General features: G+C 41.7%; 2 protein-coding genes across 3 annotated transcripts in view; both read left to right on the top strand.

The window, feature by feature from the left end:
• The first annotated feature begins 1,129 nt into the window (after positions 1 to 1,129).
• c9orf72 (C9orf72-SMCR8 complex subunit) lies at positions 1,130 to 14,681 on the top strand. Of its 2 annotated transcripts, XM_084144620.1 has the most exons (10): positions 1,130 to 1,223; positions 7,243 to 7,699; positions 7,853 to 7,948; positions 10,406 to 10,470; positions 11,221 to 11,293; positions 13,026 to 13,142; positions 13,467 to 13,702; positions 13,886 to 13,943; positions 14,067 to 14,176; positions 14,293 to 14,681. In XM_084144620.1, the coding sequence occupies exons 1-10, from the start codon at positions 1,162 to 1,164 to the stop codon at positions 14,477 to 14,479; spliced, it is 1,461 nt and encodes a 486-aa protein (XP_084000746.1). In that variant the 5' UTR covers positions 1,130 to 1,161; the 3' UTR covers positions 14,480 to 14,681. The 2 variants fall into 2 exon arrangements, with proteins under 2 accessions (XP_084000746.1, XP_084000745.1); XM_084144619.1 differs by having other exon boundaries at positions 1,147 to 1,223; positions 13,886 to 14,176; positions 14,293 to 14,568.
• A 6,353-nt stretch (positions 14,682 to 21,034) lies between these two features.
• Positions 21,035 to 22,528, top strand: part of kiaa1109 (KIAA1109) — a 99,412-nt gene continuing 97,918 nt past the window's right edge. Inside the window, exon 1 of the mRNA XM_084144177.1 lies at positions 21,035 to 21,144. The gene's annotated coding sequence lies outside the window, so the exon portion shown is untranslated. The remainder of the gene's footprint in view (positions 21,145 to 22,528) is intronic.

Below are 22,528 nucleotides of genomic sequence, written 5' to 3'. Positions count from 1 at the left end.
CTCGACGGGTCTGACCTAGAGTATGTGGACAACTACAAATATCTAGGTGTCTGGTTAGACTGTAAACTCTCCTTCCAGACTCACATTAAGAATCTCCAATCCAAAGTTAAATCTAGAATCGGTTTCTTATTTCGCAACAAAGCCTCCTTCACTCATGCTGCCAAACATGCCCTCGTAAAACTGACTATCCTACCGATCCTTGACTTTGGCGATGTCATTTACAAAATAGCCTCCAACACTCTACTCAGCAAATTGGATGTAGTCTATCACAGTGCCATCCGTTTTGTCTCCAAAGCCCCATATACTACCCACCACTGTGACCTGTACGCTCTTGTTGGCTGGTCCTCACTACATATTCGTCGCCAAACCCACTGGCTCCAGGCCATCTATAAATCACTGCTAGGCAAATCCCCGCCTTATCTTAGCTCATTGGTCACCATAGCAACACCCACCCGTAGTATGCGCTCCAGCAGGTATATCTCACTGGTCATCCCCAAAGCCAACACCTCCTTTGGCCGCCATTCCTTCCAGTTCTCTGCTGCCAATGACTGGAACAAATTGCAAAAATCTCTGAAGCTGGAGACACTTATCTCCCTCACTAACTTTAAGCATCAGTTGTCAGAGCACCTTACCAATCACTGCACCTGTACACAGCCCATCTGAAATTAGCCCGCCCAAATACCTCATCCCTATATTGTTATTTATTTTGCTCATTTGTACCCCAGTATCTCTATTTGCACATCATCTCTTGCACATCTATCATTCCAGTGTTAATACTAATTGTAATTATTTTGCACTATAGCCTATTTATTGCCTGACCTCCATAACTTGCTACATTTGCACACACTGTATATATATTTATTTCTGTTGTATTTTTGACTTTGTTTTGTTTTACCCCATATGTAACTCTGTGTTGTTGTTTTTATCGCACTGCTTTGCTTTATCTTGGCCAGGTCGCAGTTGTAAATGAGAACTTGTTCTCAACTGGCTTACCTGGTTAAATAAAGGTGAATTAAAAAATAAATAAAAATAAAATGTCTCTCCGCCCAAACAATGGGAGGTAGACAGCTTTTCCGCCGAGTCGGGCCTCTCACTTCCTCTCTGTTTAACGTGCCCCAGTTTACACCCCACACAGTAGGTGGCGGAATGCACTTTTAACATATGTTTATGCCGTCATACCATACTCTTCATGCGAGCTACAAACAAAATACGGTGAGACTTTGGTGAGTAACCCCTCTTTTAAATGCAGATATAATTGAACATGTATTCAGTTTCTATTTACAACACGTTTACCAACACTATATGCACTAATGTTACAGCTTGGCTAGCTAGCTACTGCTGATAATGCATAGTGATGGATGCATACGCCTAACTAATAATGATCAGCCTGACTGGCTCTGTATTCAGATGTGTAGTTCGCCTTTTATGTTTCACATGTATTAAACCCCTGAAAAACATAACCTTGAATACTTGTTGTAGGCAGTAACCGAGTCTTTGATCATCAGTTCCATTACGCATAGCTAAGAGTCATTGGAGGAAGACGTCTTCAGAGGAGTTTGGTTGACCCCGACGCTCAATCTGAACATTAACAGTCATAGTTTACGGTACGGTTTCGGATGTGAAAGGACCTTATCTTTCATATCAGCAAGAAATAATTTAACAAAACTTAAGGTTAAATTGATACACACCTTGATATGGTTAGGGTTAGTGTTCCCACACAGGCCATATCAACATGTTACAGCGCTTGTTTACATAAAACAGACAGAAGACAAGAGGCCACTTGTGCTAATTAGCCATCTAACATGCACCGCACACCTAACGGCTGTGTGGACGTGTAGCAAAAGTGTAGTTTTGTTGGATGGAGGCACCCATAGCTGTATGAATCTGTACCGAACTGCTACAGTAAGTGTATCTCTTTTATTTGAAGGTTTCATTCTCGCGGATGCAAGATCAGGGCCATATGTTTCGAAAGCCGTATCGCAAGCAATTATTATTGACGTTTCTAAACGTTAAAACACTGCGTCGGGATTGTAGTTCACATGAGCCAGTCGTGGGCGAAGCTGATTGCTGCCTAGAGTTTTCGAGAGCTAACGGTAACCCAGCTAGCTAGCTAGCTAGCTAGCTATCCCCAGTACTTGACAGATGACTGAGCTGTCAAAATATGTTATTTTATTTAACCTTTATTTGATCAGGGAGTCATACTGAAACCAAGGTCTCTTTTACAGATGAGCACTGAATTACAGAAAATACCAGTGTTGTAAAGTCTGGTTTCGAGACCACAGAGTGTCTCGGTGTTGTCTTTGTGTCGGATACGTTTGTACTCGGTCTCCGACAGTGAGGACTCGTAATTTCTTCCCGAGACCAGCTAAGTAAAAATCATAATTATCAGCTTCCATTCAGTCAGCGCATAAAACCGCTTCACCAGGCTATAGCTATATATAATCCTTTCTTGAAACATGAATATCTTAACAGCCTTTATATCTATTATAGACATGTGTGCGCAGTAGCGAACCAATAGGCCTTCAGTGTGTGACAGGTTCGTGATTCTGAAAGGACAGCAACCGTAATACCAGCGCACTCGTATACAGTGAGGGAAAAAAGTATTTGATCCCCTGCTGATTTTGTACGTTTGCCCACTGACAAAGAAATGATCAGTCTACAATTTTAATGGTAGGTTTATTTGAATAGTGAGAGACAGAATAACAAAAAAAAAATCCAGAAAAATGCATGTGTGGGGTTCTATTTTCTAATAATTGGATCTGTATGTGATGAATAGCTTAGAAGGAATGCATTAATGATAAGCATAGGTTTGTACTATACTGATATAAATTGTTTCACATAACAGGCTGTGATTCATGTGTGGAACGTTAGGGGGTAAGATGAGATAAGAATTTGTGTCTCCAAATACTAGACTACACTGCTTCTTTGTGTTCTGTGAACCGTCCAAGGACATGGGTCCTGCAAAAAAAAGTGCTAACTCCACAGGTTGTTATGATAAAAACTTATGCCTGGCAACAGGGATGCGCCAAGGGACTGGGACCAGCCCGTGCGCAAACGGATTGGCTGAGTAAGTCTAAACCACGCTCAGTCTCTACTCTGATTGGCCAGCAGAGATTGGGAACTATCTCTGTCAGAGTATTTGAAGAAGAACCTGTAACAATGGATTAATTCTCTGAGTGCCCTGCGTGGTATTTCAGTGGACCCGTATATACGAACCTTCATACTTATCATACCTACATTTTGCATATAATAAATTTAGCTTGGATTGAAGATCTCTTGATTCTTATTCCAATACCAGATTTGAATTACGCAATTTCTAACACATGTCAAAAATGTTATAAATTGATTTGCATTTTAATGAGGGAAATAAGTATTTGACCCCTCTGCAAAACATGACTTAGTACTTGGTGGAAAACCCTTGTTGGCAATCAGAGGTCAGACGTTTCTTGTAGTTGGCCACCAGGTTTGCACACATCTCAGGAGGGATTTTGTTCCACTCCTCTTTGCAGATCTTCTCCAAGTCATTAAGGTTTCGAGGCTGACGTTTGGCAACTCGAACCTTCAGCTCCCTCCACAGATGTTCTATGAGATTAAGGTCTGGAGACTGGCTAGTGTGTTTTGGGTCATTGTCATGCTGGAATACCCATCCACAACCCATTTTCAATGCCCTGGCTGAGGGAAGGAGGTTCTCACCCAAGATTTGACGGTACATGGCCCTGTCCATCGTCCCTTTGATGCGGTGAAGTTGTCCCGTCCCCTTAGCAGAAAAACACCCCCAAAGCATAATGCTTCCACCTCCATGTTTGACGGTGGGGATGGTGTTCTTGGGGTCATAGGCAGCATTCCTCCTCCTCCAAACACGGCGAGTTGAGTTGATGCTAAAGAGCTCGGTTTTGGTCTCATCTGACGACAACACTTTCACCCAGTTCTCCTCTGAATCATTCAGATGTTCATTGGCAAACTTCAGACGGCCCTGTATATGTGCTTTCTTGAGCAGGGGGACCTTGCGGGCGCTGCAGGATTTCAGTCCTTCACGGCATAGTGTGTTACCAATTGTTTTCTTGGTGACTATGGTCCCAACTGCCTTGAGATCATTGACAAGATCCTCCCGTGTAGCTCTGGGCTGATTCCTCACCATTCTTATGATCATTGCAACTCCAAGAGGTGAGATCTTGCATGGAGCCCCAGGCCGAGGGGGGAGGGGGGGGGGGGGGGGGGGGGGATGTGGTTTCAGCATTGTTGTGGACTTAGAAAATACAATTTTGATGGTGTTATTATTTTTTATTTTTTTGAGTGAAAATCTGGAAAACCATCAGAAAAACAGGATTTTTCACACAGGGTGCCTTTCCTTCGCTGGGCGGGCCATTTGGGAACTTCTCCAGGCACCACTGCACAGCGCCGATGGAAAGACAGCAGTCACACACAGTATGATGTTAAAGGATAAGCAGTCCATAAACTCTGACATAAGCTAGTAGATCCCAATCATAAGAATACAAAAACACAGCCATTAAGCATTTCCCAATCAAAATGTACCCATTGCAAGAAACATTTAGCACTTAAAGTGGAACTGACAACGTTTTTAACTACTTTGCAGATATGAAACAAACAGACCATCATAATATCAGTCAAAAATATCAAATTCCCAGTTTATGCTACAAAACCAACTTCATAAGAGGTTTTAAAAATAGGTTCTATTTGACTCAACCAGTGCTTAATTTGAGCTGGATCCTGCTGGAACAGGATCCGGCACCTCTCAGATTTGACTTTGTTTGATCCGGCACCTATTTGCCTGGATCCGGTACCACTCGCGGCATGATTTATTTATTATTAATCAGCATTAAATCAAGTTGACTCCTCGTTATTTCTCCCGCCTCCCAGAAAGACCATGTAAAAGTGCGGTGACCTTCTGTGTGTACATAGAGGTTATGGGGAGGGTCAGTGGGGTAAGTAGCTGATCTTGACACAGGTCTTGGTAGTGGTGGCCAGCTAGTGAAGAGGTCCCTACGTACAGTGGGGAAAAAAAGTATTTAGTCAGCAACCAATTGTGCAAGTTCTCCCACTTAAAAAGTTGAGAGAGGCCTGTAATTTTCATCATAGGTACACGTCAACTATGACAGACAAAATGAGAAAAATAAATCCAGAAAATCACATTGTAGGATTTTTTATGAATTTATTTGCAAATTATGGTGGAAAATAAGTATTTGGTCAATAACAAAAGTTTCTCAATACTTCGTTATATACCCTTTGTTGGCAATGACACAGGTCAAACGTTTTCTGTAAGTCTTCACAAGGTTTTCACACACTGGTATTTTGGCCCATTCCTCCATGCAGATCTCCTCTAGAGCAGTGATGTTTTGGGGCTGTCGCTGGGCAACACAGACTTTCAACTCCCTCCAAAGATTTTCTATGGGGTTGAGATCTGGAGACTGGCTAGGCCACTCCAGGACCTTGAAATGCTTCTTACGAAGCCACTCCTTCGTTGCCCGGGCGGTGTGAAGGTAATCTGAATATGTGCTTCATATCACATAGGCAGGAGGCCTATATATTCTGATATGTGTGTTCTGCTGTAGCCTACATTGATTTATTTTATTTGAAGTTATTCCGATATTGTGATTTGTTCTACTGCTACATTGATGTCTTGGAAATTATATGAAATTCGGGTCTTGTAAGCCCCACAGCAGAGTATGTGTGCATATGGCGGGTGTTCTGCAGTGTTGTCTAAAAATGTTGCTGTACATTGATGTCTAGAAAATTAGGCTATAAGAAATTCGGACTTGTGTAAGCCCCGCAGCTACACTCAAGTATGTAGGCATACTGCAGTGACGTCTAAAATGCTTTGAATTAATTAGCACCTTAGAGAGTGCTGTCCGTTTCACCACCATAGATAGTAGGCTACTTGACTGCTACATTGTTTGACACCTTTTTTTTCTCAATGTGTTCCGGTACCTCAGAGCCCCCAGTAAATGTAGGCAAAAAAAAGTAATAGTTAGTCAAGAACGCTCTAGATAACATGTAAACAGCCTAACCAGCTCTGCTACAGCGAGTAAAATTAGCTTGGGTGCTTGGTTGGGACAAGCATGCATTGGCAGGCAAGCTGCGGAAGGACGAGGAGGCTACAATTCCCTGTTGTTAATCAGTGCAAGTTTTGACGGCCAACTAGCTGAACATTTTTGAGGGTTTATCTAATGTTCCTTCATTTTAGCTTATCTTGCTCTGGCTAGCATTAGTTGTTGATGTGCATAACTGAGGGAGAGACAGCCTACCTTTTCATGGTTGTTTGATCAGTAGGACTGTAAAGTTCCCAAATGTAAGAGGACTCCTGTGGTGTTTACATATTTGCAGAAATCCATTCGGGTGTATATTGTGGCTTTTGGCGAATGCGTTCAAATGATTTAAAGTCGAGCTGTTGCAACTGCCTGTAAACACACAGTCCAGTTCAAAGTTATTATGGTGGTGATTTGACAAAATTACAATCATGGTCTTGACTCGATTTGCTCCGGTCTTGAATCGGTCTCGCTTTAGGTGGTCTCAAACACAACACTTGAAAATACACACCAATTTCTTTAATATTTTAGATTGTTAAACAGTGTGTCTTGTGTGGACTTATACACTATGAGACTAAACTTGCCTGTTTTTAATGGACATTTGTATTTATGAAGGTGCTAGAGTTCAGTATTGTTAGTTTGTGGAATGTACTATATTTGTCTGACGTCTATTTTTCTCTTCCTATAAGATGGCTTGAATAATAAATAGATGCATAATTCTACCAGCCAGGTCTATGTTCCACCTTTCTGGAACATGTTACTGTACCCCCCAGGTACAGTAACATGTCTCTCCCCCCCCCCCCCCCCAGGTACAGTAACATGTCTCTCCCCCCCCCCCCCAGGTACAGTAACATGTCTCTCCCCCCCCCCAGGTACAGTAACATGTCTCCCCCCCCCCCCCCCAGGTACAGTAACATGTCTCTCCCCCCCCCCCCCCCCCCAGGTACAGTAACATGTCTCTCCCCCCCCCCCCAGGTACAGTAACATGTCTCTCCCCCCCCCCAGGTACAGTAACATGTCTCCCCCCCCCCCAGGTACAGTAACATGTCTCCCCCCCCCCCCCAGGTACAGTAACATGTCTCCCCCCCCCCCCCCCCCAGGTACAGTAACATGTCTCCCCCCCCCCCCCAGGTACAGTAACATGTCTCCCCCCCCCCCCCAGGTACAGTAACATGTCTCCCCCCCCCCCCCCCCCCAGGTACAGTAACAACATGTCTTCCGGCCCACCTCAGTCGCCCGCAGTGGCTAAGACAGAGGTGACTGTCGAAGGAGAATGTCCTCTCCTCGCCGCCACCTTTGCCTACTGGGACAACATCCTGGGCCCGCGGGTGCGCCACATCTGGGCTCCCAGGTGCGAGCAGCCGCTGTTGCTGAGTGACGGTGAAGTCACCTTCCTGGCCAATCACACGCTGAACGGGGAGATTCTGCGCAGCGCCGAGTGTGGCGCGGTGGACGTCAAGTTCTTCGTCCTAGCTGAGAAGGGCGTCATCATAGTCTCGCTGATCTTCGACGGCGAGCTGAAGGGTGACAAGAACACGTGTGCCCTGTCCATCATCCTTCCACAGACAGAGCTGGCCTTCTACCTGCCCCTGCACACTGTCTGTGTGGAGAGGCTCAAACACATCATCCGCAAGGGACGCATCTGGATGCAGAAAGTAAGTGTTCAGATGCTAAGTTCCAAGTCTACCCCCTACTAGGCCATCCCCTTAAGGCAGTGTTTCTCCATCCATTCCTAGGGAAATTGACATTTGTTATAGCCCAGCACATTCACCTGAATCACCAAGCCGGTATTTGTCATTGACATACAGGGCTACAACATCATTTCTGTGCTGACATCAGAGATTGTCCCCATCATGGAGCTGCTGTCCTCCATGAAGACACACAGTGTCCCAGAGGACATTGACGTGAGTATCAGAAGCAATCATATACATTTGGCAACACTTTCATCATATAAAACAGCACTGTGCATAAAATACAGTAGAGCTCACTATACTCCGCAGACCCATTTATGTTGCAACTTTGCTTTTAAAAGTTAGTGGGGTCTGTAATTGACATCCTTGATAAAGATGAGCAAAAATGACTATAAAATAAATCACTCAAATACTGAGCTATATTGTATGCTAAAAAAAATTGGAAAATAATTTTATACTAATACAATTTTTCAGAAAGATAGTTTTCTCATCTATTGACACCCCTGTTTTCAATACCTCACCTTGCAAGGATAACGGCACTGAGCCTTTTTCTAAAATGTTTTATGAGTTGGAGAACACATTGGGATGGCTCTTAGACCATTCCTCCTTCCAGATCCTTGATATCCTAGGTCTGGGCTTATGGACTGTCCTCTTCAATTCTAACCACAGGTTTTCAATGGGTTTCAAGAAGACCTGTGAAGAAAATTGTTGTATTTTGTAGTTTATTTGAAAATACCAACTTTTCAAATACTCGAGGTAGTCGAATATAGTTTCAAGTAAAAGGTAACTATTTTATTTAATGTTCAAAAACAGGTCTCAGAGCAACAAATAATATTTGAAGGTATTTGAATATATGCAAGTTAGATAGTGTAGGGGCGGGCTGGCCAACAACTGATGAGTGTGAAGTAACACAAGCATAGACCAAAATGGACCTTTCTGGAAACGACCCAGGACTTTTATTCAGGGAACAAAACAACAGAATGCGCCACAGCGCTGGGTAACAATAAAACCAAACCAAAACCTAGCTCGTCTTTGGGCCTTTCTACACGGGTCTTCCAGTCCCTCTCTGCTACCGGACAGCTAAGCTGTTTACTGGCGTATCCAACAAAATAAAATAAAAATCCAACAGTCTGGTCCTTACTTGGGTCAGGTCCACGGCCAAGTAACATCTTGTATGTTCCTGTCCAGTTGGGTTCGATATCCCTCCCAGTGTTGGAGAGTCCTGCATGTCAGCTCTTGCTGCTCCAGACCAAAAAACCGACCTGGCCAAAGCCAGGTTAAAACAGCCACCACCCAACCTCCAAGCTAATTATATTCAGGTGTGTGTAATTAGGCTCTTACTTACCCTTCCGGGCCATCCTCTCTCCAGGCCAGCAGATGTAGCCAACGAGCAGGAATATACCGGCCTTCACGCACACACCCACCCTCTCACTCATCACTATATATATATATATATATATATATATATATATATATATATATATATATATATATATATATATATATATATATATATATATATATATATATATATATATATAATGATGGCTGCCAAATATTTGATGAAGAACCAAAAACTACAACATGTAGTTGAATTAGTCTAAATATATGATCATAAGCACATGGTTTGGAGGGCTCTTAGATATGAATCTTAATATAGCCTATAGCTTACAATTAATTACATGATGGACATGGAATCACCTCAACATTAGAGTAGACCACTTTTGCAGCTTTAAAATCACAAAAAAATATATTTCCATAATGAGTGAGACAAGGTAATACAGTAACACTCAAGTTCTTATACATGTGTAGTAACTTGTGATTATTACAATAGCAACATTGTTACATAGGACTTTGGAAATTGCTTTATAATTCATTATGACCCTATGGGGTGAGATCTTGCGTGGAGCCCCAGATGGAGGGAGATTATCAGTGGTCTTGTATGTCTTCCATTTCCTAATAATTGCTCCCACAGTTGATTTCTTCAAACCAAGCTGCTTACCTATTGCAGATTCAGTCTTCCCAGCCTGGTGCAGGTCTACAATTTTGTTTCTGGTGTCCTTTGACAGCTCTTTGATCTTGGCCATAGTGGAGTTTGGAGTGTGACTGTTTGAGGTTGTGGACAGGTGTCTTTTATACTGATAACAAGTTCAAACAGGTGCCATTAATACAGGTAACGAGTAGAGGACAGAGGAGCCTCTTAAAGAAGAAGTTACAGGTCTGTGAGAGCCAGAAATCTTGCTTGTTTGTAGGTGACCAAATACTTATTTTCCACCATCATTTGCAAATAAATTCATAAAAAATCCTACAATGTGATTTTCTGGAATTTTTCATAGTTTACGTGTACCTATGATGAAAATTACAGGCCTCATCTTTTTAAGTGGGAGAACTTGCACAATTGGTGGCTGACTAAATACTTTTTTCCCCCACTGTACTTTAACAGTTATTTTTTCTTAACTGCATTGTTGGTTAAGGGCTTGTAAGTAAGCGTTTCACTGTAAGGTCTACTACACCTGTTGTATTCGGCGCATGTGACAAGTAAAATTTGATTTGATTTTTGAACTACTCTCTGTATGTCTCACTACAGTTACAGTAGGCAAACCTTTTTATCTTGTCCTTCATGTTGAGGACTATTTCACCAAAGAACTCTGTTTGTTCCATCTGTGTTAGATCAAGGACACTGTCCTAAATGATGATGACATTGGAGACAGCTGCCATGAAGATTTCCTGCATAAGTAAGCACTCTTTTTTTTATTGTAGGCCTACCTGCTTCATTCTGAAAATTGGAAGCATTTAAGTTACATCTACGTTTATTTATTTATTATTTTATTTTTATTTTTACACTACCCAAAACCATTCTGTGACAATTTAACCATAGGAAAATTATAAATACTGCAATGCAGTGTTGATTAAATTGAGCTCTGAGACTGATAAGTAATCTCTATTAACTAATGTAGCCACCAAGTGGAAAACCCTGCACATTATCAAGAAACAACCTTGAGTGCCCCTGCTTTTCTTTTTCTGGGAAAGACACAGGGTTAAAAAAATGTTTCACTCTCCTTCAGGTTAGCAGCTTTTCTCTCTGTTGTTGTCCAAGCTGGGCAGGTCCATTAGGTACACATTGCTTACCTTGCACACTATATTTGTGATGAGGTTGTAGTTATCAGTGGAATGCAGTTATGCACCCCCTGACAGATCTGTCTAAACATAATTATCTTAACTGCCTGTGGAGATGACAAATGCACTGCAAGTCATAATTTATTTTACATAGCTTTTAAGTGTTATTGCAGTAGTCAGGAAACACTTATGTCACTTTAGAGACCTATATTAAAGTCATATTTTTATGACAAACACATACACACGTGGACACATTTCATTACATTTTAATGTTGCTCATTATGCTAAATTAATATCAAGTGACTATTCCTCATCCTTGTCATTTATTTTTTTAAATACACACACATGAAATTGCCTCCGTCTCTCAGGGCAATCAGTTCTCATCTCCAAACGTGTGGCTGCTCCATGGTGGTCGGAAGCAACCCAGACAAAGTCAACAAGGTACTGACAGATTGCCAATACTCTGTGCTCAAAACATACATACAGTGCCTTTGGAAAGTATTCAGACCCCTTGACTTTTTCCACATTTTGTTACGTTACAGCCTTATTCTAAAATTGATTAAATAGTTTTTTTCCCCTCATCAATCTACACAAAATACCCCATAATGACAAAGTAAAAACAGGTTTTTAGACATTTTTACAAATGTATTAAAAATTAAAAACTGAAATATCACATTTACATAAGTATTCAGACCCTTTACTCAGTACTTTGTTGAAGCACCTTTGGCAGCGATTACAGCATCGAGTCTTCTTGGGTATGACGCTACAAGCTTGGCACACCTGTATTTGGGGAGTTTCTCCAATTATTCTCTGCAGATCCTCTCAAGCTCTGGCAGGTTGGATGGGGAGCTTGGCTGCACAGCTATTTTCAGGTCTCTCCTGTTCAAGTCCGGGCTCTGGCTGGGCCACTCAAGGATATTCAGAGACTTGTCCCGAAGCCACTCCTGTGTTGTCTTAGCTGTGTGCTTAGGGTCGTTGTCCTGTTGGAAGGTGAACCTTCACCCCAGTCTGAGGTCCTGAGCGCTCTGGAGCAGGTTTTCATCAAGGATCTCTCGATCCTGACTAGTCTCCCCAGCCCTTCTGCTGAAAAACATCCCCACAGCATGATGCTGCCACCACCAGGCTTCACCGTAGGGATGGTGCCAGGTTTCCTCCAAGCGGGCTGTCATGTGCCTTTTTACTGATGAGTGGCTTCCGTCTGGCCACTCTACCATAAAGGCCTTACTGGTGGAGTGCTGCAGAGATGGTTGTCCTTCTGGAAGGTTATCCCATCTCCATAGAAGAACTCTAGAGCTCTGTCAAAATGACGATCGGGTTCTTGGTCACCTCCCTCACCAAGGCCCTTCTCCCCCGATTTCTCAGTTTGGCCGGGTGGCCAGCTCTAGGAAGAGTCTTGGTGGTTCCAAACTTCTTCCATTTAAGAATGATGGCCACTGTGTTCTTGGGGACCTTCAATGCTGCAGACATTTTTTGGTACCCTTCCCCAGATCTGTGGCTCGACACAATCCTGTCTCGGAGCTCTACGGACAATTCCTTCGACCTCATGGCTTGGTTTTTGCTCTGACATGCACTGTCAACTGTGGGGCCTTATATAGACAGATGTGTGCCTTTCCAAATAATGTCCAATCAATTGAATTTACCACAGGTGGACTCCAATTAAGTTGTAGAAACATCTCAAGGATGATCAATGGAAACAGGATTTACCTGAGCTCAACTTTTAGTCTCATAGCAAAGGGTCTGAATACTTATACTAAGGTATTTCTATTTTTTGTAAATTTGCAAAGATTTCTAAACCTGTTTTCGCTTTGTCATTATGGGGTATTTTGTGTAGATTGCTGAGGAACTTTGTATTTAATCCATTTTAGAACAAGGCTGTAACGTAACAAAATGTGGAAAAAGTCAAGGGGTCTGAATACTTTCCGCATGCATACATTGGCTGCTGTATCAGCATATGTATTCACACTCATGCACACAGTAGTTGTATAAAAATGTTCTACACACAGACGTGTCTGCATATGTTATTGTGTATCTACAAAAAATTGCAGCATACAAAATCTGACATGACAGGTTAACACACACCCACACTCTCCTCCAAATCCTCTCTCCCTCACTGAAATGCGGATGTGATGTGAGGTATTCCACGTTGATATTTATGTGTTTTCTTGTGCTCTAGATAGTGCGCACACTGTGCCTCTTCCTCACCCCTGCTGAGAGGAAGTGCTCTAGGCTCTGTAAAGCTGACTCCTCTTTCAAGTACGACACAGGACTGTTTGTACAAGGTCTCCTCAAGGTACCCCACCACGCCACTCTAAATTACAGTTCTCTAATGCTGGTCCTGGAGAGCTAGTGGGTGTGCAGGCTTTATTTTTTGGCCAGCACTAACGCACCTGTTTGAAATCATAAACTAATAATTATCTTCGGTCCAATGTGTTCAATGAGGGTTACATAACATTTTGTTTTCTCACATCTAGATTATCCCATTGTAAGGGCATGCAAATTAATAATTTAAATGAAGTATTTTTTTTTCAAACCAAGGCCTCAAAAAATTAACAAAAGGTCATAGCTTAACAGACTGCCCTCCTCATTACGCTCCCCCTCCTTTCTCCAAACCCAGGACTCCACGGGCAGCTTCGTCTTGCCCTTCCGCCAGGTGCTGTACTCGCCCTACCCGACCACGCACGTTGACGTGGACATCAACACGGTGAAGCAGATGCCACCCTGCCATGAGCACACGTACAACCAGCGCCTCTACATGCGCTCTGAGCTCAGCGCGCTCTGGAAGGCGGCCAGCGAGGATGACATCGCCCCCGACGCTGTCATTCACACCGACGAGTCCTTCACCCCCGACCTGTATGCTTTCTTCTCTCCTGTTCTGTTATTCCAATTAGATTGGAATTGCCTGTGTTTATTTAGCTGCCTAACAGCATTGCTTGATTTATTTCATATGTATCAAATTTGTTTAAATTAACATTAATGAAAGACGTGGATGTTATTCTGTTTTTATGACCACTAAAAGCTCCACTCTATTATCAGGAATATCTTTCAGGACGTTATGCATAAAGATACCCTGGTGAAGTTATTTATAGATGAGGTAAGACGCCAGCACAAAGGAAGCAACAATATTTGTGGTGCTGAAAAATGGTCTCATCATATGTCAGCCTTTGTTGGCTTATCAGGGCCAACAATAATAGTTGATTCTCGGTTTTATTCCCAGGTGTTCATGCTGAAGCCAGGCCTCAATCTGCGAAGTACTTACTTAGCCCAGTTCTTGCTGATCCTTCACAGAAAGGCGCTCACACTACTCAAATACATTGAAGATGAAACGTAAGTTACCTCCCACTATGGAAGCAGATGTAATTGGTTTCAATATTACTTTTGCCCCAGCACAGCAGCACACCATGTAGTACAACTTTTGATAAGCTTGAATTCCCCACCCACAGGCAAAAGGGAAAGAAGCCTTTCCGCTCCTTGCGCAGCTTGAAGACAGACCTCGACCTGATGGTGGAAGGTGACCTGAATATCGTCATGGCTTTTGCTGAGAAGCTGAGGGCTGGACTGCACTCCTTTGTATTTGGGAAGCCATTCTACACCAGTGTACAGGAGCGAGACGTGCTCATGAGTTTTTGACTCTTTTACTCTCATCCTCATGACTTATGTTTGTTATCTTTTATCATTTCTTATTATTGTTGCATTGTTGAGAAGGAACCTGCAAGTAAGCATTTAATTGGACGGTGTATACCAAGGTTATTATAGTAAAATTAAAACTAAAATTGGAAAAACTATAGTAAACAAATCAAAACAAACTATACTGAAACGTATCATTGACTGCAAAACTAACTAAAATAAATAAAATAGAAGCCATCATAAATTATTTTAAAATCTAATGGGATTTAAGCATTTTTTTCTAATAGGGTTTTTGAGCTTCTGAATCTGGCGGGTAAGTGCTGCGAGTAGATGCCGATGTTTCAAATAGGCCTAGTTTGTGCATCGCTATCACTAGCAAACAAGGAAGAAATCTGAGAGCGAGCACAGAGCGTGACTGGGCCAAGCTAGAACAGCTTGTGAATTTGGAGCCGTTCGCAATCTACACCGACCAACTTCAGACTGACAGCCAGTCGCTGTCTGATGTGGTGCCGTGCCTTAACCTTGAGGCACACTTGCAATCAACTACTACTGGGGAAGAGGGAGAAAGCGAGAAAGAAAGAAAGAGTCACCTCTTCAGTTCTGGCAGGCAAGGATGGCTGTTAATCCAAAACTGTGCCACTGGATCTGGTTTCTGCCCCTGCATCCCAAGCGTTCGTGGAGAGAATATTCTCTGTCCATGGACAACTGTCATCAGGCTTGAGAAACTGAACGACCACCTCTCTGGAACGCAGTCTTCTTGAAGATAAACCAGAAAATCTTGTTTGATTTGAACAGAAACACACACACAAGCTGGCTGGCTGTGAACTGATAGATTTGTGAATAAGTGTTGAATTGCTTATGTTTTTGCTGTTGTTGCAGCCATTTTTATTAACCCTATTTGAATGGGTTAGTCAGTGATGCATGTTTTAATATTACATAAACATAACATGTCAAATGTGCCATGACTTAATTTGTTTTTTCCTTTCTTTGTCAGGTAAAGGTACTTGATTCATCTTACATCTACTACTAAAGTTTTAAAAAGCATTGGATTGGTGTAAACATGGGCAAGAGATTTCTTGCACCAGTCTAGGTGCTTATCCTTTTAAATCCAAGTCACATTAGGATTGATTTATAATTTAAACCTAACCAAACCTATCTCCTGGCCATGGAGTTGTATGGTCCTCTAGTGTAGGGTTTCCCAAACTCTATCCAGGGCATAGACTTGGATAGACACAACATATGTGTCATGATGGCATCGCTGAGAGCATGGGCAGCACCATTGAGGCCATCTCCATCTTGAAATAGTACATTTACTTCTTCACAAATAAACTTAATTGGCTTATCCCACCTGATGACCCGGTTGAAGTCGTGATAGCCGGGTCATCGGGAGGGATCAGCCAATGAAGTTTACTTGTGAATAATTAAATGTACTATTCCAAGATGGCGATGGCCTCAATGGTGTTGCCCATGCTCTCACAGAAGCCATCATGATACAGAGATGTTAGGCATATCACCTTATGTATTACTGTATTACACCCTGCCGCCCCCCCCCCCCCGGCAAGAAGTGACATCCCCCCCAAAAACACGAACTATAGGCCTACAACACATAAATGGCTCCTAGCTGCCCACGCATAGGCTGCTTTCTGTCCCTAATTCTAAAACAAAATAGAAATATTTTTATCAAACTGAAACTAAATAAAAACGAGTAAATCAAGTCTGAACTAACTGAAACTAAACTGAATTTCAAATTAAAAACAACAAACCATATAAATAAAAACGAATATTAAACCACAAAACTATAATAACCTTGGCATATACCATGTGTATCCCATACCTATGACTAATAAAACTTTAAACTCAATCATGTCTTGAAATGGGTAAGAAATTGACATGATTTGTCCAAAAGCTGCCTTTTTATTCGGGTGACATTTTCTGTCCGCTAAACAGTGTTTGAAATGTGCAAAAACAATACAGACTTTCCAAAGGTCCACATTTCAGATGTTGAATTTTGGTAGGAGCTATGTCCCATTTAAAGTCCAAAAACTCCTTCAGTTGAATTCGTGCTGCTGTTCTTTATTGGTAATTTTCAATGTCTTATTGAAAGCATGAGTCTAGTGTCTTCAGTGCCTGTGTGGTACAAGAAGCCCTTGACGGGACTTCACTTTATTTGTGAAACTTGAATGTTTGGATACCTTTCATATCAATGTTAGCACACTGATTGTACAACGTTAATTACATAGAGGAAATCCAGAGTTAATGTAGTCTATCTATTGACTGACTGACCACAACAACCATGTCTAGGTTATGAACCATAATTGCCCTTTGCAGTGCCAATACTTCACGCTGACATGGTAGCCTATAGTTGAGCTTTATGTTGGTAAAATTATTTGCGATAATTACAAGAGGGACAACTTCATCTGATGCATGTATGGTCAACACAGCCACTGGTTTTGTTATCATAATGAACCATTTCCATGAAGGTATGTGTTCTGTAGTCTTGAATTTGTGTACATTGCAATTATGCATATGTACTGTAGGTCTGAGCATGCATGCTGATTTTTGACGAGACAGGTTATTTTTTGTAATTGTTTTTGATGTACATCTTGATGTGTATAGAATTAATTATTAACTTAACTTATTTTAAGTATAATGTGATACACCAGGCCATATCATACCGATATCATGTCTTGCCATACTTCATCATATAGTTGCCGTTTGACATGATTCTAAATGTATCTTAATGTTTGTAATGTTTTATCATGTGGCAACTTTGACTCAAGTGGCCTTAACTTATTTTCTCACAAGCTTTCATGGCAGATGTGGTTTATGGTGTATGCCAGTGAAACCTTAATATTGTTCAGCCCACTGGCCTTCATGCTGATGCAGTGTTCAAGTTTTATTCTCTAACATTTGTCAATGCATCCATCCATGATGATAATAAATAAATGTGTCAATACAAAATGGTATGCATATTTACTACAATTACTTTATACACATTTACCACAGTCTTAGAGAATGTGCATGGAAATTATAAATGTCAATGATTTACAGTGCATTTGGAAAGTATTCAAACACCTTGACTTACTCCACATTTTGTTATGTTACAGCCTTATTCTAAATGGATTAAATTGTTTTCCCCCCTCATCAATCTACGCACAATACCCCATATTGACAAAGCAAAAACAGGTTTTTAGAAAATGTTGCTAATTTATTCAAAATAAAAAACTGATATCACATTTGCATAAGTATTCAGACCCTTTACTCAGTACTTTGTTGAAGCATTTTCAGCATCGATTACAGCCTCGAGTCTTCTTGGGTATGACGCTACAAGCTTGGTACACCTGTATTTGGGGAGTTTCTCCTATTCTTCTCTGCAGAACCTCTCAAGCTCTGTCAGGTTGGATGGGGAGCATCGCTGCACAGATATTTTCAGGTCTCTCCAGAGATGTTCAAGTCCGGGCTCTGGCTGGGCCACTCAAGGACATTCAGAGACTTGTCCCGAAGCCACTCCTGCATTGTCTTGGCTGTGTGCTTAGGGTCGTTGTCCTGTTGGAAGGTGAACCTTCACCCCAGTCTGAGATCCTGAGCACTCTGGAGCAGACTTTCATCAAGGATCTCTCTGTACTTTGCTCTGTTCATCTTTCCCTCGATCCTGACACGTCTCCCAGGCCATGCCGCTGAAAAACATCAACACAGCATGATGCTACCACCACAATGCTTCACTGTAGGGATGGTGCCAGGTTTCCTCCAGACATGACGCTTGGCATTCAGGCCAAAGAGATCAATCTTGGTTTCATCAAACCAGAGAATCTTGTTTCTCATGGTCTGAGAGTCATTTAGGTGCCTTTTGGCAAACTCCAAGCAGGCTTCCTTTTACTAAGGAGTGGCTTCCGTCTGGCTACTCTACCATAAAGGACTTATTGGTAGAGTGCTGCAGAGATGGTTGTCCTTCTGGAAGGTTCTCCCATCTCCACAGAGGAACTCTGGAGCTCTGTCAGAGTGACCATCGGGTTCTTGGTCATCTCCCTGACCAAGGCCCTTCTCCCCCTATTGCTCAGTTTGGCCGGGTGGACAGCTCTAGGAAGAGTCTTGGTGGTTTCAAACTTCTTCCATTCAAGAATGATGGAGGCCACTGTGTTCTTGGGGACCTTCATTGCTGCAGAAATTTTGTTCTGAATGCTTATGTAAATAAGGTATTTCTGTTTATTTTTTATAAATTTGCAAAAATGTTTTACTTGTTTTTGCTTTGTCATTATGGGGTATTGTGTGTAGATTGATGAGGAAAAACATTAATTTTATCAGTTTTAGAATAAGGCTAATGTAACAAAATGTGGAAAAAGTCAAGGGGTCTGAATACTTTCCGAATGCACTGTATACAGTACATTACATAAGACAATGTAAAAAGACATTGATTGTACGATCATACATAAATGCATTAGATCAACTAGATTCAGCCGCGGGACAATTTTTTCTTGCGCGGATGGCAGGGGGGCCACAACATAATAAAACAAATATTTTTAGATTGCAAATTGACCGCAAGAAGCCTAAACAGCCTAATATTTGACTAAAACAATCATTTCAAACCTTGATTACATTTGGGGACATTGCCTTGCATAGGGTGCAGTCTTTCGATGGGACGTTAAAATGGGTGTCCTGACTCTGTGGTCATTCAAAATCCCATGCCACTTATTGTAAGAGTAGGGGTGTTACAGTGGTGTAGTGGTGCCTGGAGAAGTGGGTATACTTTCATTTTGCAAAAAAAAAACGCCCCCCTGGCGTGATAAATCCCATATTGGTATTTCACAGTCAGGCCAACCCAAGCTGTACTGTGCAGTAGGCTAATAGTAGGCCTACTATTGAAACAGAAACTGTCAGAAGTTCACAGGTTTCTGATTTTCCCAATTTTTTTCAGGTTTTCGTTCTCAGTCACTTTTGTTTTTGTTTTTCTTCAGAAAAACAACAATTGTATTTATTTTTTAACCCATTCAATGCTTGAGTAGTTATAATAATAATAATAATATGCCATTTAGCAGACGCTTTTATCCAAAGTGACTTACAGTCATGTGTGCATACATTTTTGTGTATGTTACTCTTTAATTCAAGTGTGCAGGCACCTAGCACTATTGTTTGATTAGTGGTGTTTCTGTAGCACATGAGACGGAGTTTGCAAAATAAATGGCCACTGGATTGATGCAAATAATCAACATGATATCATTCTGACATGGGCTACCATCAAGCAGCTGACGGTTAGGCCTACCGAGTCGCTATATTTTTCCTGTTCCTTAATTGTTTGAAACCTGGATGTTTTACTTCATATTATGAGGCATGTCTTACCTTGCTTCAAAATAACCTATAGCCAAAATCCCACCATAGAAATGTACTCATATGCGTTCTCCTGTTCTATTGGTTTTCTTTCAACTTTCTTTCATTGTCTATCAGAAAAGGCATTATCCTACTCATATTAGCAACCCATGATAGTTGTTGCATCTTTAAATCCCCCCTCTAACGGATATTTCCATCTCTGTCCATGAAACCACTTGCATGTGCGGTGCGCATTTTATCAGCCCTAGTAATTGATACGGCGTATACCTACACTGATCCTCTGTAGCTCAGCTGGTAGAGCACGGCGCTTGTAACGCCAAGGTAGTGGGTTCGAACCCCGGGACCACCCATACACAAAAAAAATTTATGCACGCATGACTGTAAGTCGCTTTGGATAAAAGCGTCTGCTAAATGGCATATTATATTATTATTATTATACACTACTTTGATATGTATCAGTGGGGATTAAGAAGTGATACCCTTTGAAAAATAAGCGCTTACAGTTAGTGAGTGCATAATTTTTTTTTTTTTTTCATACTGGCACCCCGTGGGAAACGAACCCACAACGCCATGCTCTACCAACTGAGCTACACCGTGTCACGACTAAATTCCTAACCTGGCCACATTCCATCATGGCCACCTACTCATCCCCCTCATTCCTAATTGCCACCTGATAGCTGATGTGTGGAGAGCGTTCTGGAACTAAAATGGTTGTCATGCATCACTGATGGTGGATGAGGTGAGTTTACCCCTACTATGTAAAGCGATTTGAGTACCTCAGTTGGTAGAAAAATGCTATATAAATCCAATCAATAATTATTATTATACAATCACGTCTCTCTATTAGCCTGGGAATATTTGGGAACAGATTTCCAAAATTAAAATCACATGGAGCTGATTTTCTGGTGTTTTTACAGTCTTGTGTCCAATAATTAAAGTTCAACAAAAAAGTTATTTATTTTGCGGTCAAAACATGGGGGGGCAAATAAAACGACCCAGGGGATAAATTCGGCCCGTGGGCCGCCAGTTGGGGAACCCTGCATTAGAGAGTACTCATGTCATGCGTCATAATAAAAACATTACAGTTGATACGCTGAAATAAATTTCAATCTTCGAGTGGGCTGTACTTTGTAAAATTCTTTCTCTTAATTGGTTGATTCATCGCCCACGATTTACCCATTGGTCAAATGTTGCGTTTGGGTGTTTGCGAAAGGAAGAACTGTCAACTAGCTAGCTGCCATGTAAATATTCTGGAGAGCTGCAAGGATGTCTAAAAGAACAAATGAATAGCAATTCCCGAAGAACTGGAGCAAAATGAAATCTAATGTCATACAACGTATATCAAGGTTTGTGTTCTCTTTTTGCCCTTAGACTTTCTATAAGGAGAAAGAATACCAAGTCGTTGGGTGCGGCCTGTTGTAGTACTAGCTAGCTAACGTCACTCAGTTAAGCTAACGTCATTAGCTTACCTGAAGCGGTGGCTGTCAAAAAGATGTTACGAGGCAGACATGGCGCAGCAAGAGTCTGTCGGTTTACTTCAAATGACCACATTTATGTGTTTTGTTGATAGTTTAAGATAATGACCTCAGAATACCGCAAATCTCAAATTCATTGTTTGGGGAAGGTCGGACAATCTAACGCTCGTGCCCACAACAAACAAACCTAGTTAACGTTAGCTACCATCTAGCTAAGTGAAGAAGCTTTCTAAATGTTCATCATGGGTTAGCCGGGGGGCCATCCACTGGTCGTGAAATGGTATCGAGCTGGGGACCCCCGGCTAAACATGGATGTGAACCGCAGGCAGTAAATTAACTAGCTGTATTTATTGCAATCCATGAAAATCTAGTGTAGTGCAAGGTTAACCAAATTCGGTCCTGGGGACCCCAGGGGGTACGACGTTTTGCCTGAGCATTACACGGCTGATTCAAATAATCAAAGTTCATTATTTGAATCAGCTGTGTAATACTAGGGCAAAAACCAAAACGTGCGTCCCTTGGGGTCCTCAGGACCGAGTTTGGGATATACGCTGCACTAGCGAGAGTGCAAGGTGGTTCACTTGTTGTTCTGAAAGCCACCTAGCTAACTAAGCTAGCTTGCCTCCTACAAACTTACAAACAAATAGTCATACATTTGAGTATTTATATCACATAATCATGTGGCTAGCTAGTACAAAACTATTTGTCATGATGGTTGGTTCAAATAATTGATTGTTCTGTTGTCAAACATCCAATTTTGTACTGCAACATGTTTGAGCCTGCCTTGAAAGATTCAAAGAATGAATCCTGTTTTGCTGTCTGCATGACATGACTTGCTGTCTGTATAACACTGCTTAAGCATACTTGGTGGGCCAACATGATGAGCTTCACCGACACAAGGAAATAACTTTGTCAAGTGATGATGTCCTAGGTTGAAAAACTCGATTTTCAGATAGGACCTAGATAGTATTCTATTTTCCTCATAACTGTTGGTCATAATCTACTACCATGGCATGCATCATATCACTGTACTCAGATCTGGTTCATCAAGTTCCTGTAGTATTAGGCATACGATCACTCTGAACTTTCAGGAAAAACTGTGTCTCTTCATCAAACAAGCCTGGTTCACAGTTCTGGTTTCACTCAACCGGACTAACACACACACACGTGTGTTTATGAACGGCAGTGCTTATGTCCTGTGCATTTTTCTTTTCTTTTTTCTACACAGCGTGATCTAAGGTGGATTAGGTAGGGA

This window comes from Coregonus lavaretus (genome assembly GCF_964263955.1).
Source record: "Coregonus lavaretus genome assembly, chromosome: 27".
Classification (NCBI taxonomy): Eukaryota; Metazoa; Chordata; class Actinopteri; order Salmoniformes; family Salmonidae; genus Coregonus; species Coregonus lavaretus.
This window is presented reverse-complemented; position numbering and strand designations above follow the sequence as displayed.

Coding starts and splice junctions, on each gene's coding strand:
- c9orf72 (XM_084144619.1), top strand. CDS start 1,162: ATGTTTATGCCGTCATACCATACTCTTCATGCGAGCTACAAACAAAAT. Junction 1,224..7,242: donor CAAAATACGGTGAGACTTTG/GTGAGTAACCCC, acceptor CCCCCCCCCCAG/GTACAGTAACAACATGTCTT. Junction 11,294..13,025: donor ACCCAGACAAAGTCAACAAG/GTACTGACAGAT, acceptor CTTGTGCTCTAG/ATAGTGCGCACACTGTGCCT.